At 47.7% G+C, this 17822-nt stretch overlaps 5 protein-coding genes across 5 annotated transcripts; 1 reads left to right on the top strand and 4 right to left on the bottom strand.

The window, feature by feature from the left end:
- Positions 1–6550: 6550 nt before the first annotated feature.
- Positions 6551–7885, bottom strand: BDV27DRAFT_169677 (M24 family metallopeptidase; the record flags this gene model as incomplete). The annotated part of the gene is made up of 1 exon (XM_032075101.1): positions 6551–7885. The coding sequence occupies exon 1, from the start codon at positions 7805–7807 to the stop codon at positions 6551–6553; it is 1257 nt and encodes a 418-aa protein (XP_031921241.1). The 5' UTR covers positions 7808–7885.
- Positions 7886–8175: 290 nt separating this feature from the next.
- On the top strand, positions 8176–10650 carry BDV27DRAFT_138125 (uncharacterized protein). Its single transcript, XM_032069160.1, has 5 exons — positions 8176–8363; positions 8422–8515; positions 8567–9098; positions 9151–10025; positions 10093–10650. Exons 1-5 carry the CDS (start codon positions 8305–8307, stop codon positions 10591–10593), a joined length of 2061 nt encoding a protein of 686 aa, XP_031921242.1. The 5' UTR covers positions 8176–8304; the 3' UTR covers positions 10594–10650.
- Positions 10651–10749: 99 nt separating this feature from the next.
- BDV27DRAFT_150684 (amino acid permease/ SLC12A domain-containing protein) lies at positions 10750–12531 on the bottom strand (the record flags this gene model as incomplete). Its single annotated transcript, XM_032071261.1, has 2 exons — positions 10750–11926; positions 12047–12531. 2 exons carry the CDS (start codon positions 12529–12531, stop codon positions 10750–10752), a joined length of 1662 nt encoding a protein of 553 aa, XP_031921243.1.
- A 970-nt stretch (positions 12532–13501) lies between these two features.
- BDV27DRAFT_169680 (cytochrome P450) lies at positions 13502–15356 on the bottom strand (the record flags this gene model as incomplete). Its single annotated transcript, XM_032075102.1, has 2 exons — positions 14283–15356; positions 13502–14215 (listed from the first exon to the last, which is right to left on the bottom strand). Exons 1-2 carry the CDS (start codon positions 15336–15338, stop codon positions 13502–13504), a joined length of 1770 nt encoding a protein of 589 aa, XP_031921244.1. The 5' UTR covers positions 15339–15356.
- Positions 15357–16342: 986 nt separating this feature from the next.
- Positions 16343–17688, bottom strand: BDV27DRAFT_169683 (uncharacterized protein; the record flags this gene model as incomplete). The annotated part of the gene is made up of 4 exons (XM_032075103.1): positions 17516–17688; positions 17155–17459; positions 16806–17093; positions 16343–16747 (listed from the first exon to the last, which is right to left on the bottom strand). Exons 1-4 carry the CDS (start codon positions 17571–17573, stop codon positions 16343–16345), a joined length of 1056 nt encoding a protein of 351 aa, XP_031921245.1. The 5' UTR covers positions 17574–17688.
- Positions 17689–17822: the final 134 nt, after the last annotated feature.

The raw sequence follows: 17822 nt of genomic DNA on the forward strand, positions 1-17822 counted from the left end.
TGAAGCATAGCGGTTAACGCTGCCTGCTGGAGTGCCGGGGTGGCTGCGCTGGGATGGGAGCGATGGCGTGTCCGCAGATGGCTGACTAAAGTAGTAGGCGAGATGGCGTACTGGCACCGAGGCGCGGTGCAGATCCAGATCTGGTAGGTTGGGTTATATAGAAAGAGATCCATGGCTGATCTTATAGAATTGAATAGTCGATAGCAAGCAATAGACTATACAGATTTTAGTATAGTATAGAAAGAAAAAAAGGGATGGAGAGAAATTAATATCTATTCTAACTAATTAACTAGATTAGATATAATAGTCACGTATATATATAACGCGAAGAATTTATCAGGATCACACGCGTCTATATGGCTCTCCGGAATGTCTATAACAATATCGCTACAGCGCTCTACAAGTGACTTGGGGGGGGGGGGGCTTCGGGGCACGCACACGGGGCGGCGGGAGTACGGGGGGAATATGAAAAAGCCGGACGGACGGACGGACGGACGAATCAGCGGGCGGGAAAATGGGAATCTAGGTAGGGTGGATTTACCACTAGGGACTAGGGCCGCCGGGCGGATTACCAAACCTTATCGGTCCGCCAGCGGGCGCTAGACCGTATCCGGAACACTCTATATCTTATCTCCGAGTCAAAGTAGAGAAAGGTAATCAACACAAAATATTTATATTATCTATATAAAAATCAATAGATAGATAGAGATATGTATATATATATATACAAGGATTGTAGGAACTCTACCTTCTTTCAGGAGAAATCCCTATCCCGACTACTTCCCGGTGTACTCGGCGATAATATCGGGATCCACGGTAATAACCACACACGGCCGTTTCACCGAGCGGGTCTGGACTGGCCGTGCGGTCTCCTCTACCGGTGCCGGTCGCTTTCGCGGGCCCAGCGACGCCTCAAATCCAAGAAAGCCGTGCCATTCGCGACTGATGGCGCGATACTGCCGTTGTCGCGCCTCCACGTGACCGGGAGCCTCCTGCAGACCTCGCGCGTATACCGTGCCCGCGGTCCAGGATCCGTGGCTGGCCTGCTCGTTGAACGCGGGCTGATCGGTCCCGTAGTCGCGCTTGAAGCCACCGCACTTCAGGTGCACCCGGGAGATGGCGATCGCCGCGTGACAGTACGAGAGGATATTTATCTTGGTCTGCAGCTGGCTCTGGGCCTCCCGCTGCAGGACCGTCCGCAGCCAATCGGGGTCCCAGCTGCCTTCCCCGCGGGGCCAGAGAAAGGGCGACAGCTTCCCCTGCCGGCTGTACAGCCGCCGTTCCAGGTTCTGGGCGAACGGTATTACCAGCCACAGGTAGTACACGACCAGCTCGCTGACCGGCCTGGGCAGATAGCGGTAGATAATCTTGGTCGAGTTACTCACCGAGTAATCCTTGTAGTACACGGTTACGGTGCTGACCAGACCGTTCTCGATAAAGATATTCCGGTGGCGACCATGGACGGTGTTGATATGGCGCAGGCTGAGCAGCTCCGTGGCCCGCCCGGGCTGGCCCGCAGTGATATGGATCAGCAGCAGCAGCCGCTCCAGGAAGCTGTCCACCTGCTGGAGATAGCGATGGACCGCGGCGCTGTGCCAGACCACCTGGGTCTCGCTGGCCGCCACGTCGACAAACTCCTCCCGGAGCCAGTCGCTGGTCAGGACCCGGTTTATCAACCACCGCGGCCCGCCGGTCGCCAACGTCGCGCGGTTGGGGGGATACTGGAGGAAGTTCCAGCCCCGTGTATTCTTCGTCGGATCATCCTGCAGCTGGGCCAGACGGAGGGCGGGGACGATGTTCTCCCGGGTCTCCTCCTCGTGGATGAGGAAGAGCTCCTCGAGATCGGCCTGGGCCAGCTCCATCTCCGTCCGGATAAAGCGGCGAAACCCCGTCATGGTCAGCCGCAGCTCCTTGTACGTCAGCGTCTGCTCATTCTCACTCCAGTAGATATAGCCCTGACTGGTTGTAGTATTCTGCACCTTTTTCCCGTACGTCCGCAGGCGGGTGATCCAGCCAAAGGGGGCCCGCACCCCGTGGAGGAGGAAGCGCTCCCGCATCACATCCAAGACGTCTGCGGGATGCGCCACGTCGCCGGCATCCGCCATCCGGACCGCCTGCTCGACGACAAGCATCTGCACCATCTTCACCAGCCCCGAGAGATAGCCGGTGTATCCATACGGTTCGTGAAAGGTCTGGTTGGCTGCGTCGACGCCCAGCGCGGCCAGGAAGCCAACCAGAGTACTCTCGAACAGGTCCCCTTTCAGCGAATAGTCGAGCAGGGCGATCGAGAAGGCCAGGTACGCCTTGTCCAGCTGGGCCTGGATCGCGGACGGGGAACCGTCCCCGTGCAGGAGCCGCTGCGCGGACGCCTCCATCCGGTCGAGGGCGGCCAACTGGGCCGTCGTCAGCTGGTGGTAGAGCACGATCGGCTGGTCCGGTAGGCAAAGCAGATCAGGCGCTGCCACACCTGCCGGTAGCGCTGGTAGGTGGAGGGCTTGAGGTGGATCTGGATCGGGCGGTCCCAGACCCCGGGCCGCTGCAGGAAGCTGTTGATCCGGATCTGGTCGAACTCGTTCACCCGGCGGTCCTCGATGGTCTGGTACGCGCGGTCGATCAGCCGCGTGAGACTCTGGCTGAACTGGACCAGCAGCGGCTCCTGGCACTCGTGGGGCAGGGCCGCCAGGGCCGCCACGGCGGGAAAGGAATGGCCGTGTAGATATTTTGGCCACTGGGTGAGCTCCAGCCAGGGGGAGATCTCGGTAGTGTCTCGCTGCTTGACAATCTGCTGATCGTCCGCCTGGTCCGCGGCCAGATTGCAGTCCAGATCCAGATTGGCCTGGGCTTGGATAAACGCTACTCGGCTTATGCCATCCGGTTTCTGGAGAAGCCGTTTAGCCTGCGCCGAGGACTGGATTTCAAAAAAGGCACTGCCCGCGCCCCCTACAAAGAAACGCTGGCAATAAACCGGGCGTCCGAGCGATTCTATACCCTTGTGTTGCCGACTTCCGAGACAGCCTGGCCGGGTCTCCGGGTGGGTGCGCGCGATATAATTCCGCAGGGTATACGGCAATCGACAAACATACTCGCAGTGGGCGCAGCCTAGGCCCGGAAAGACTGGCAGCCCGGCACCGGGGAGCTACTGGAAGCAGGAAACACGCAGGGCTCCTGGGCTGGATCCAGCCAGGGCCGCTGGAGCATTGCTGTCAAGGCCGCTTGACGAAGCGCTGGCGTGGCCGCAGTAGGATATTTGGCGTGTTGCCTCCGCAGATGGCCCTCCAGGCGCTGCGGACAGAGTGTATACTGGCAGGAGACGCAGATCCAGACACGATATGTGGGATTGTACAAGAAGAGATCCATTGTTCGAGAATCAAAGATATAAAAGTATATCAAGGAAAATTGACCAACTAAGATAGGATCGAAACATAAACAGAAACCCCCCCTCCCCGAATCTCAGGGGGCGGGATACGAAAATAGGATATAATATAATAAGATATATATATCTGACTACACATCACATTGTAATAGTAAACCACGCGGGAGATCACACCACGGGAATAAACTTGATCAACTACCAGGTACAGTAAAATCCTTTATACCCCAGTGTCAATAATCATGATTCTGGGATACAATAATCTACTGAATTATTACTGTCGCGGTAAATATACAATGGATTTACAACAGCGTACGTTCCTTTCTATTGGTAGTAGTGGTAGTAGCGGAGCAAGACCGCTGACTAAATAAAAGGGGCGGACGCGGATGCATTGCCACACACTTTCGGTACCGGGTGCACGCGGGAACACCAAACCTGGGCCAATGGGAGGGCCGGAGGCCAACCTCAGCCCCTGAGGTGCCACGGACTAGGGTATAGGGTACGTAGGCTAAAAGCTAAGCAGTAGATATCAGGCAGACAGAAGACTGATTCTTGCCTTCTTCTTCCATTAACTTTAGGCTAACTTTATATCCAGAAGAAGCCCCTTATTCGCCTAACAAGATAAGACTGACAAGGACCTACTATACGCTATTGAAAAGTCAACGGATATGTGATCCGTCGGCGCCGTTCGGCCTCCGAGCTGTATATGCACAACGGGCAGAGTATACGATACAGTCATCAAGCAGAGTCATCATCGGATCTGTGACATATTTACTATTTCAACTAATAAAATATAAGAAAATAGCTCTATTTATAAAACTAAACTACTAGATTTAATAAATTATACTATATCAGACAGAGCCTTATCTTTATATATAGCTAAAATAGTATAGTTTAATACAGTTATTTCAGAATAATTCTTTCCAGAGAGAAGATATATTCTAGTCAGTTTATAATATATCTAATAGTCCCTGTCTAGTAGCCAATAGCTGTTTACCCAGCGGGTATAGATACGTAGAATAGTAGACTTAATCCACCGATAACAGCTGGCAGACATAGATAGATTACTATGCACTTTCCGGCACACACAGGAACATTAAAACAGGACCAATTAGCCGGCCGGGAGACGGGATGTACCTACGTATCCCAGACACTAAGGTATAGGGGTAGTGGCAGGTGAAGGGTGAGAATCTATTCGCCTTATGAGAGAGCTTTCAGCCCACCACAAGTGATAGGCTACATTGCGGTTCAGTTACTGGTATAGACGTATTATGCAATAATTGAAAATGATAAAATCCTGTATTTTTACCGAATCTCAAATAGAAGTATATCTCCCAACACCCATATACATTCATCTTTACCAAGATCCCAGCAGAAGTCAACTATATAAATCGAAACAACAACTGCTATTATCGGCTTGAGATTATCTAGCAGCTCAGTTGATTCGGGATCCTACTCGTTATCCGGGTTCCAACAAGTAAACTCGATTTGAAGACTTTTTACAGAGTTCATTCCAAGTATAATATCCTATACAGAATTCCAGAAGTAGTGAACAGCTAGTAAATAGAGAAAAAAAATTACATCGAATTGTCAACCTTCGGTGTTATTGATAGAATATAGCAGCAGAGGGAACAATAGACAGAGCAAACAGATTCTGTCCAGACGCTGTGGAAGAATTGTCCGCTGAGAGCACACAATAGTTCGGGTTTGACAATAGCAGAGAACATTCTCGGGATAAAAGTAATTGATAGCTTCCAAGTACCTGGCTCGATCAGCAAAAAACAGAAGACTGAAGGAGCATAATCAAACCTATATTTATCGGCATACATCTGACATGTAGAGTTCAGATAGGACCTCGGTAGCAGCTATTAGTTTAGGCTTGATAGATAATATTCAATATACTCTGTATAGTGTCATTTTATCTCTTTTCAGATTATAGTCACCTCAACAGCTGAAGTAATACCAATTGATATACCTATCTAACTCATAATCAAAGCGGCGCTAACTAACCACCTATTACCGCTCACGACATGGAGTTCCTGATAGTCTTGGGGGGCCTGAATTTCTAGCAGTAGTTTGGGGAAGCGTAACGACTGCGCTTGTGATGACAAAAGATTCGTCGGAGTCTTTTGTACGGCGATACTTGTTCAGAGCGGTCAACTGATAAATAGCCCCGAGGCCGACAAGGACTGTACATCCAATTTTCCTTTTGAAGCTGAGAGAAGAATTTCTTCACTTTCTTCATAGTTGAAGACCAATCTTTAGAGAGAAGAGAGCGACATTCCTCGGTACTAATAGAGAGAAATAGGCAGAAACTAACAATTGCCCCCACGGCCCCGCCTACCACCCCGCTGAAGTATGCCTTGGCTTCAGCGGGCCTCAGATAAATACAGACAAATATATTTCGGTATAGGTGTTACTCCACCTAAATTGAAGTAATATACTGTATGTTCAGTAAATACACTCGAAAACCTTGACAATGACCCATCATAGCTCGCGACGGCAGTCTTGCATTTGGCATTGAGTTGGATCGATTCCCGGGATACAGAGCGGTCTTTGAACCCGAGTGTTTATTAAGCACCAGGATTTGATGTTTCAAGAAAAGAACAGCTATGGATGGTTTCCAAAAGACTTTTCCCGTAATAGCTACAGGAAGAAACAGGATATTTCTCAGGATTGTTGACCACTCTATATTAGACGGGCTCTGAATCAAGGTAGCCTACTCCCTTATAATTCCTCGAAAGGGAAGTGGCGTAGCATCAATAGATCTGCTACAGAAACAAACACGATCATATTACTGTTTCCGCGAGATACTAAATTCTCTATTCTTGGTAATGGCAGGGATTATGTTTGCTGTTTTGTGATATATGCGTTCTGTAGACATATCAAGAGTATATTTAATATTATCACTGAATACATATTCTTCCTTGTTGATATAATAAAGTTGAAATTACAGTAGGAATACTACGGATAATTGAAGAACTATTGAATATCTAGACTAGATATAGATCCTTAGCTATAGTAGAGTATATAAGTTCTATTATCTATATACGCTCCTAGTCCACGCTTCGAGGGTATAGGCCTACAAGTATGTAAATGTAAAGTATAAAGCATAGATGTTAATCTTGTCCTTTAAATGTCAATCAAAACTACGTCTTGCTCAGCCAAGCAACAACGGTACTATTTCAGGAAGCTTTTCTCGAATGGGAATTTTGACAAGATCTCGATGCCCGTTTCCGTAATCAAAACCTGTTGCTCAAGCTTAACCCCTTGAGAACCACCTTGCTCACCAATATAGCTCTCTACACAGATAACCATTCCAGTCTCAATGACACCATCATATCCAGCATCCGGGAAGTCTCCACGATGATAGAGGTATGGATATTCCCCTGTCATTCCACAACCGTGTGCCGAGAGATAGTATCGGTTAGCGTAGTACTTTTCCGGAATATCCCATGCTAAGTCAGCGTATTCACGAAAGGTTAAGCCAGGACGTAGAATGTTCATGTTGTGGGTCACCTGCTCGTGTGCTACTCTGTAGAGTTCTCGCTGCGCCTCGGTGGGAGGATCAGGGCCCGAATGGAAGGTTCTCGAGAAGTCCGAATAATAGCCATGACACCCGACGACATCAGTGTCGAGGGAAATTAGCTCATTCTTGCCAATCACATAACTTGCCGCCTCTTGAAACCACGGGTTTGTTCGTTGACCTGCACTGAGCAGACGTGTCTCGCAGTAATCTCCGTTTTGGGCGATGATTGATTGATGTAGAACTGACCATAAGGCATTCTCTGTGACTCCCGGACGAATGGTGTCACGCAGTATACCCACTGCTACTTCAGTGGCACGCAAGGATGCAATAATGCACTTGACCTCATCGGCTGATTTAATGGCCCGTGCCATTTCGACGGGCTTCTGAGCGTCGACAATCCCAAAGCCAAGGTTCTTCAACGCGATAGCCACATTTGCGTTTAGGCGCTCTAGACCTATGGTGGCGGATTTCCCCACGAGCGTTGTAATCAGATCTCCCATCTCGTTAGCCCACAAGATTTCCCGTTCCTCGATGTTGGGACCAGCAGCCACAAAGCTCGCTGTTCTTGACGGCCGCACTTCGTCAATAGTCTCATATCCCTGGCCCAAATGAAGGCAGCCCGTGAATTCAAAAAGGACAGACCGGTCTTGAGTTAACAACAAGTATCGTGACGGTGCATTCCGCATGCTGAAGACCTGCATGTTGCGGCTGCCTGTAGCGTAACGGATGTTAACAGGATCGGAGAGAATGAGAGCACCTATGCCGTATCTTGTCATCTGACTTCGTATGCGATTCAGTCTGTAGAGACGTAGTGCACTGAGGTCAATCCCTTCACTTTCAGGAGCCCGGTCCAATAGAGCTATATTGGAGAGGTCGGCCCTTTCAGCATGCCAATCAAATGTAGCCATCTTGTCTCTTCAAATCGACGGGTGTCAAAAAGTCAGGGAGAATTATCTTTCCCAATTAACAAGAATTCATCCCTGTTCAAGGCCTTGTCGCCTTTTAATGAAAACGAGTGGGTGTTTAGGGCACCCTGCGACTGCGGCCGGATGCTGTAGCCGACCACGTGACCGGCTACGACCTCACGGCCCGATTCTCCTGACTCCATGGCAGAGAGAGGCGCCAAGAAAGAGAGCTCACCCCACAGGCAACGTTGCGGGGGTTGTCTGTGCGGTAGGATCTAATTGGTCCAAGTGCGATCACATCAGTAATCCCCTCACAGTCTGCTTATCTCTGGGCATCTTAGATTTCTGAACTCTTCTTCCCTAGGATTCCATGTCCATCCACCCAACGCTTAACACCGCTGATTCAACTAGAGCCCTTCCCCAACACGGAATCACTGTGGAGACGGTGCGTGCGAAGAAATAGTATACCCTTCTAGTTCTGGAGCGTGCCCGCAATCGCTATGCGCCGAGGGCCTAACCGCGAGCGGCTACGGGCACGTCAAGCCTGCCGTAACTGCAGGTCTGTGGTGACATTTTCTATGCCCTTCGGCTGCAATATGAAACCTGACATTGAACAGAAAGAAAAAGACACGATGTCCTTCGGAAAGACCTGCCTGCTCAAGCTGTGTCCGGCTGAAGAAACCCTGCATTTATGATAAGCCACAACCACCGGTAGCCACGGTTGAGATGGGATCTTGTCACGGGTTCTAACACTTGAATTAGGACCGATTGGCCGATCTCGAGAAGAAGGTGGACCTCTTGATGGGTGACAGAGAGCAGCGATGTGCCTCCGACTACCAAGACGAAGAGCTGGGTTCCCTGTCATCCTCGGACTCACCCAAAGCTTCTTCCACCTTGCAGACAAGTACAAATACTGAAGCATTGAGAGACCATCGCTCCTCACATGATCCCAAGCAACCAGCCCAGCAATTTATCAACTCTCAACCCGATTTTCATCTACCAAAGCTAGATATTACTGAATCTACCATTTCAAATAGCCTTGATCTTTACTTTGAGCGTTTCCACCGGCAGCCGATATGGTGTTTTGATCGCCAGGACCTAGGAAACATCATTAGCTTGCCCAGTGAGCTTGTTTACAGTATCCTACAGCTCACTGCGCGATTCTCAATGGAGAGTAGTTTACCTAACTACGGTAAATATGCTAGGTGGTCTATTATGTTCCGCCTCGCAAATGAGACAACTAAGCTCGAAACTATTGAAAGCACCTGCTTGCTTGCGTGCTCTGCATTTATAGGTAACAGCCCTCTATTGTATCTTATTTCTACCAATCATTTGACATTAAGAAGATGGTGATATACATAATGGGCAATTCTACCTTGGCCTTGGTTTGCAACTGTGCCGGTCTACAAAGTTAGATAGTCCAATGCAACTGAACGAGGATCCTGCCAGTGAGCGAAAGAAAAGGCTTATATGGAGCATTCAAGCTCTGGAACAGTTCTATAGTGAAGAGCATGGGATGTTTAAGACAGTACCGGATATTTGGCGTCCATACTACCTTTCTGACGCCAAAGACACAGAATTCCCGAGAGATAGCACTGCTGCTACAGAGTCAGAAATTGGCATTTGGAGTCTCTCAATCCACTTTGGATGGGTTTGGAGTCGAGTCAGAGTATATATTTCTGATTGTTCTAGGAACAAGCTAATGGAGCCTTGGCGTATAGACTCAGCCTATTCTAAAGTGCTTGCTGATTTAACAGATATTGAAAACAAAGCACCCTTGAGTCATCGATATAACATTGTAAGATTTTATGAGCGTCAACCAGATGAAGTGAAGCGGAACAGAGACTATTGGATGCCATGGCTCAAGATGCAATTTATTTGGCATTCAATATTAACAGTGATGAACCATCCATTTTTATACATTACTGCGTCCCAATGTTATCATGATCTAGCAATTCCTAATACTTTTTGGCGCAAATCCTCAGAGCTAGTGCTGCTACATGCTACGTGGATCGTTCGCACTATTGACATGATTTACGAAAAACAGATCAAAATATATGATCCTTTTCTAGCGCATGCAGCCGCTATCGCAGCCACTGTACATCTCTATTTTTCTTGCGCTACTGATGCCCGGCTGAGTCAAAAGTCCAGAACAGACTTTGCAAAATGTCAAAGGTTTCTGGAAAGCTTTTCTGTGTTTTCGCCTGCCTGTAAGACATTGGTTCGTGTTCTTTAAAGCCTATATCTTCCCATTATAGTGGCTTCTCATTCCGTACTAATGATTTTAGGCTCTGTCACTGGACAGATTGGCTCGGATTGCGTTGGACAATAGAGGTTGGGAGAGGACGCCGTCTAGAATCCAACTCAGTGTCCCCTTGATGTGGGCAGTTCTACAATTCTCCACTTCCAGCTCCGAGCCTGTGTCCTCGCTTTCAAGCCCTTCAGTAGCCTCGCTCATTCCTAGTGATGCTAGGGAGGTGCAACCAGATTCGACCCTTGAGATCAGCACTACAGACACCCCACCGTCGGTCATCGTAGACCCAACTCTCGGGCACGATGCAAGATTGCCGGCATACAAAGCCAACTCAACGCCACAGGCACCTCCCAATGGTAATGTTATTCGACATAACATTTTTCCACCGACTCCGAACTTGTTCAATACTTCGTGGACTTGGGCAGACCTCGCCGAAACTCCTCAATTTGGGGACACTGATGGCTTCCTTCCGGAATCCAGCGTTAGGAACACTTCAGAAGGCTTCTCTACGTGGTGGAATCTCGGAAATCTATAAATTTTATGTGGGATAGTATCTCCCAATTGCTTCAAATCTGCTGTCAACTATCTCTTGATCTAGCCTATAGCCATGGACATAGGAAAGTGTTCCACCTAGCTTTTAAGCGAAGGTCCGGTTGAACTTCACACTTCCCCTCCATGACACCCAGGAGGCTCACACTGCTTCTAGTCTAGGACGAGTACCTTTCCGTAGAAACTGGAGGGTTTCTGTCCAGAAGCCCACAGGAGGGTCAGTGGTGGTCTCTTCGTAAGTGATAATCTCTCCTGATTCCCACCGTAAATCAGCTATATCAGATGACAGTAGAGTGGTGTCCTTCGCTATCTTCCATCCAAAGAAAGTCAATATTGCAAGCAGAATCATATTGTAATGGGTAAAGAAGTCGGTGAGGCTCCAAGGATTGAAACTCGAATATCCGTTGCACACTGCAATGACAACCATCCAGATTAAGGCAATGTATCCTGCGAATGGCTGGAACCAGCCTTTATAGGGAAGGGAACTGCGGTCCACCCCCTGGTGCTTGCATGCTCTGTAGAAGCATATATATGTGGCAGACATCACAATGAAATTGATCACTGCAGCCCCACTTAATATATTGATAAGCCAAGACAGGACGGTGGCAGAGCTGTTCGATAATTGCAACAAAGAGAGAAATGGAAATGCCATGACCACAGCAAAGGAATATATCGGTACACCCTTCTTCGTACATTTTCGTAGGAATCTTGGAGCCTTGCCTTCACAACTCAGAGCATATAGACTTCTTGAAGCGGCATAAACATACGTGTTCCCTGCTGAAAAGATTGTAGTGATCAAAAGTGCGTTCACAATATGAGGTAGCACACGAATGCCGAGATTTTCCATTGCGACAACGTATGGAGATGATGCTGCCCCGGAGCGCTCTGACTCGCCATTAGCAACAGCGATTAGTGCAGGATCATTGTAAGCAACAACGATTCCAGTGCACAAGGCACTACCGATAAAAAAGACTCCAAATCTCCAGTAAGCTGTTTTAAAGGCTGACTTTAGATATATACGAGGGTGTTTAGCCTCTCCTGCAATCATAGAGATATACTCCGGGCCAACACAGGTAAATGCAGCGTACCAAAGGGCGGACAGAAATCCTTCGAATCGTCCAAGATCCCCGGTATGTAAGTACTCGGCAAATGCACCAGGGCCTTGCCAATGTTGGAATCCATATGCATCACCATGTGGGTTCCCTCCCACCATTGTGACAAATGTGAAGGAGAACAGTATGAATATCAAGAGAACTTTGCCACTTGATAGCCAGAATTCTGATTCACCATATATTTTCACGACAAGAATATTCAAGGAGCTGTTTGATCAAAAGATGTTTAGTCTATATTGTGTCTTTTTGAAGGCTAGATAACCAGCTGATGAGACTGTTTTGGGAAAAGGGGCGGTGTTGGTAGAAATGGAACCTAGGACGTCTTACCCGTAGAGAACAATGCAAGCAGCGCATACAGCTGCAGCTGGGATATCATCACGCCAGAAAGAAAGAATTGTGTGAATAGCTGTTATTTCAAATGGGATATTCAGAGCTTCATAGATGAAGAAGTTCCATCCCGCCATAAAGCCCCATGCTTCGTCGACCCATTTGGAAGCCATCCGAATGAATCCACCACTAACAGGCATATAAACAGCCATTTCTGCCATACAGCTATTGACAAAACCAAGCATAATATTGTGGACAAGAAAGGCGAGCAGTAAGCTCCCAGGTCCGCAATGTGTGAGTGCTGAACCTATAGTCAGAAATATGGCCGTTCCAATGGAGCCACCAATTGCTATAAGTTGGATCTGTCGATTGCCCAATGTACGATGAAGACCATTAGCATCGGTGACAGCGCCAGAAATTGTGCCTCTCTGAACATCCGAACCATAATTGGGAGCAAAGTCAGGTTGTAGGATATTCTTTTTCATTCCCGCTTCATCAGGCCTAGGTCCAAAAACACCGAACTTAGTTGTCCGATCTGGACACCCTGTAGCAGGGGTACTGTCTGCCGTCATATTCGTCGAAGAATATAGAAGGAAAATACCGATAAAGACCAACCTATTCTAGGTAATTCAAGTATAACAGGAAAGGATATAGTGATTAGAACAAAAACCAAGTTCCCCCTCAACATGTCGCACCGTTGTAATATATAGCTTACAGGGGCTTGAAAATTGACATTGCAACGTTATCGGTAATCCACGCTAATTTTGATAGCGCGGGGTAAGGGTCTCTACGAAAGTCAAACCGAAGTATTCTAACGTGAAGCAGGTATTCCTCAGTAATTGAAGAAATGCCATTGGATATGATTGCCATCTCAGAGAGATACGGTGTTCGGCCCGAACTTTCGAGACCCAGCAGCCCCCGGGCCGGATACCGAACATCGTGCGGTTGGATTTACCACAAATAGCAGTTTCGATAGAGACCTTGGTTGATAAAAGTGATGATAAATACATCCCATGGAAAATGAAACTTATAAGGGATCTACTTTGAAGTGTAATGAACTGTAACGTCAGCTAGCTACTAGCCGAGCCACGAATGTAGATGAAAATGCCCTGACCACCAATCTAAGCAAGATACCTCAATTCATGAAATCACTAAAGTTCATCTGACAAAGGCAGATGTCCTTGACTTAAATTGGAATAGGGCAGCACTTGTCTGCCTATATTGCATTTATATGACTTTCGCCACGAATATAATGTCTGGGGTTGAGAAACTAATTAGTATAAAAGAAAGGTGGCACATATCGACCATTTATCTAGCATCTATTTACTTTTTTCCTTTCTCCTTTCTTGTCTGATAGTAGTTATAACAAGCGCTTATTTATTCTTTATCACTAGGTATATATACTAGGATCCTAGGGACTACAAAAAGTGTATATATAACATGACCATTATGAATTCATGACGATAGCTCTCGCAAAGAAACATAGCAGCTCTTCGGCTTGTGAAAAAGTCCATCGGCGGCATCATAGCTCGACAAAGAGTCCGGGCATTTCAGAAGCTCAAAATTCCACACGAAAAGGGCGACAGCCATCCGCAACTGCAGATAGGCCAGGGGTCGTCCGAAGCAACCCCGAGGACCAGCCCCAAAGGCAAGGATTGGCCCGGCGCTGGGATCAAATACCAGCTCGCCGTGCTTCTCAGCAGACGGTCGGAGCCACCGCTCGGGGATGAACTGGGCAATATCATCCCCGGACCACTCAGAGCGTCGGCTGTGTTTGGCGTTGGAACGTGAGGAAGCATTGCGCTTCTCCTCACTGATATGGTGGGCTGGGGAGGTGAATCCTGCGCCGGCTGGGATTGTCCAGATGCATGTTCCTTTTGGGACATGGTACCCCAGAAGTTCTGTATCGCGAATCGCTACCCGGTCAACTAGGAGGGTGGCGGGACAAATACGCAGGATTTCCTCCACGGTCGCATTTAGATAGGGTATTTGTCTAGAGCTCATCTCGGAGGGACTAGGGGCACGGCTTTCCAGCACGGCTTCGGGGAAGCCAGCACGTAGTGCGTCTCGCAGTCGACTTTGTGATACGGGATTATCAGCGACGGTCTTTATCGCCCATGCTAGAGTAATGAAATTGGTATGTGACCCGGCGAAAAGAAATCCATAAAGCTAAAGTCAACCGCTTAGATATAAGTATATGATTGGAAGAAGAAAAAAGATTGCAGATACTACATACTTCATCTTCCATCGGAGGGGAAATGTATTCTGGCTGTCGACATTCCTGCTGCGAAAGATTGTTCTCGTGGTGAGCCATGAACTCCGCGGATGACCATGCCCCAGAGCTATCTGCCAAGGGCATCTTCTGGGCGATGGTTGCGGCTGCTGTTATTAAGCGCTCTCTGGTGACTCTGCGTTTTATGCGGAGGGCGTTGGCCAGACGAGGTAGCTTGGACATCGCCCACCACATTTGTCGGGGATATACCGACTGTCCGCAATGCTCAATGGCCTCGGTAATCTTCTTATGGGCGCAGATGAATTCATGAGGATTTGCCTCGGGAAAGGTGATCGATGTTTGAGGTTTGACATCGGGAGCTAGTGTGTGGTATGCTTCGAGAAGTTCGATTTGAGACGAGACTCCATTGTTGGGGAAGTCCTTCCCGAAACAAATCTCTATCAAGGCATCGATAATCATGTATTGAAAATCTCTTTTAGCTGCGAATGCTGCACCTTGTGCTACTCTAGCCTTGGCCCTCCAAAGCCTGACAAGACGGGAGGCAGACGCATGGATTGCAGGCCCTGCTGTGTCTTGAAGAAACGGCTGGGTGACCAAATGCTGGATCAAATCACGATGTCTTCTCCACTCCGGTCCAGTCTTCATACCGATATGATGGGTGGGGGCTAAGCCTGAGAAGATATCATAAAGCATAGGGGCGCGATCAAAGTCTCGACTGCGGTAGAGGAGAATATCCAGTGCCTCTCGCGGGTCACTGAGAATGAGAATTGGTTTGCTAAAGGGATCGAGAAATAGTTGGATGAGAGGAGATTGTAATTTGATTGTCTGCCGCAGAAGCCACGACCTCATGTCGCTGGTTCGATCCATTTCATCTTTAAGCTCAGGGAGATCACCAAGCAGCTTTTGGGAAGCTGCGACATTGTATGGAATGTTGGGAATCGGCTTAGGGAGAAGCAGTCTGCGGTATAGCTGGTGCAATAGTAAGAGGAAAATACCAAGGGTGGCACTTCCGACTGCAACCTTTGCGTACTGGGAATCGATACTAGTATTGAGACTCATATTGTTAGTTGGGGTTTTGGCGGGTATAGAACCCTAGAAATGTAATTGGAAATCAGAATATACAAATGATAAGAAATAAAACCAAAGAGAAAAAGAAAGGAGATGAAAAGAAATGAAAAGCCGAGAAAGGAATTTGGAAATTGGGCACGCAGATGGTCGTGGGAAGAAGCTGCAAGATTTCCGCTGCTCAAATAGCATGAAGCAGGGACGATGCCTTGAGCAGGAGCAAAAGTAACACCTTGTTGGACGTTCACACATAACTTACATCATGTAAGGGTGACAATGAAACTCTATGTTAGGAGACACGATACATCATATTCTGCCTTTGCAGATTGGATGTGATCGTCATTTACTGATATTGCCTTTTGCTCTAGAAAGGCTAACCTAAGAAAGACAACACATATGAAACTCCGGTAGGATTCAACACAGGGTATCTGTAGAATGATACGTCTAATAATTTCGAATCTTTTATACGTGTATACATGCAGGCAAGGTTATTACAGAATACATTAGCTTTGTTGTACAACAGAAGTGGCGTACGTTAGCAGTGCGTTTCGGATGTTCAAAATAATACCCTTTGTCAATTTACTGTACTTGTGAGATTTTCGTTTCTTTCTTTCTTGCTTTTTTTTGGGGGGGGTGAGTTATTTAAAGGTGTTCTCATCACATTGCTGTCTCCTGCGCCCCTCGAACATATATAAGGAACGTATTGAGCCCTTACTCCAATATGGCATCAGGGGGGTGTGGATCAGACCTCTACTGGGCAGTATTATCAAGTGATCCAACAATGGAATGTAATGCATAGGAGATTGAGCCTAGAATCTTGCTGGTGATAGCGTGGTTTGGTCTTTCACATGAGAATGGAATGCGGGATTATTTCCGCTATGGCAAGAATGAAGCTGTGCATACGTGAGGAATTTCAAATACCTAGAACATCATTTCAACAGGGATATCCTTCAGAGAGAGTTTAACGATATGCATATTCTGTCGCTGCTCGTAGCCGCCTACTGCCTTTCCCTTTCGGTATCCTTCTCCTCACATCTCGAGACACATTTGCGATGCATGTACACCGCAATTTGAACAAATTCGACAGTCCACATTAAGAACAACAACTGCAAAACAATTGACATACCAGACAAGGACAGTTTGACGCCCTGCGATAGGCATATCGTGCTTCGGTTTTGCTGTGTCTGGGGGGAGATTTGCTCCCACTTCGGATCATCAGGGTTGAGCATCATATGCCCTGTAATCACGACTTGACAGCCTCTATCCAGAGGTAGAGCATGGTGAAGCACCCAGTGGAAATATAAGAATAATATATGCCGTGTAAATATCCAGATAAAAATGAAGCCCAGGAGGGACAGCCGGAGGCTCTTCTCATACTTGAGACATTTTAGGATTTGAACAAACTAGCAACCCTATTAGCACATGATCCTTGGTGATAGTGATAGTCTGGTTTCCACTTACAGCTAGGAGAATATCCGCAAGATCAGCGGTCAGGAGAATGATGTACAATAATGAGTACGCCCGGCTATTGCAACACGCAATAACCACCGCGCATGTTAGAATATGATGGAGGAATTTCGAGGTGAAGTCACTTCGTATGGGCTCAACCACCATGATCAGACATTGATGGATATAGAATGCAAGGCGCAGCAGGAATAAATATTTCATCGACTCGGAGATCGGGTGTAGCGGCCAGTTGTCAAAGAGCCACCGAGGATCCAAACGATCAGGGCTTTCGTACCATAGACCCTACATAGAATATATTAGTAGTTTGATATGGAACACTGTTAGGTTCAGAATTACAACCCACCACGGCATACAGCATCAGGATGCCACGGGATAGTACTTTCCACCCCAGGGCTGCCAGGTGAGAGGAGCCTTGTGCGTCGAACCCCGCATATCGCAGCCCCGGTTGGAGGATTTGAACGGCCGTGACAGAGCGGGCAATCGTAAACAGAACGCCGAACAAGAATAAGAACTCCCAATCGGCTAGGATATGACGGGATTGTACAGGGACTGGGCCAGATACCCACGACAAATATGGCGATCGGATGACTGTAACGAAGCCATCCATATCACCGAATATATGAGTAGTAAGGACCAAGACAGAGCATGCTAGCAGGTAATCGTTACCAATCTCATCTTATTCCTCGTGCTGGAGATTGACTTACCCAGCTGGTTTGAGGCAATGAGCTCTCGCAGGCCTATTTCATTTTTGATGAACACCATCGCGATTTGTCCCGACGCAGATATTCGACTGGATCGGATTCAATAATCGGCGGGCTCGCTCTCTTGAGTCGAGCCGCACAGAGAACGGGATAAACATCGACACTGGGTTAGCTTTCCAAAAGGAATATGTATCCCTTGCTCTAACTTTTGTTTTTAAGGACGAAAAGGGCTGATAAACTTTACTAGATTGGAAGACCTGAGAGCAGGCCAGCGACATGGAATTTCAGCTCCCCACAGAAATATGATCTG

This window comes from Aspergillus caelatus (genome assembly GCF_009193585.1).
Source record: "Aspergillus caelatus strain CBS 763.97 unplaced genomic scaffold BDV27scaffold_358, whole genome shotgun sequence".
NCBI classification, from domain to species: domain Eukaryota; kingdom Fungi; phylum Ascomycota; class Eurotiomycetes; order Eurotiales; family Aspergillaceae; genus Aspergillus; species Aspergillus caelatus.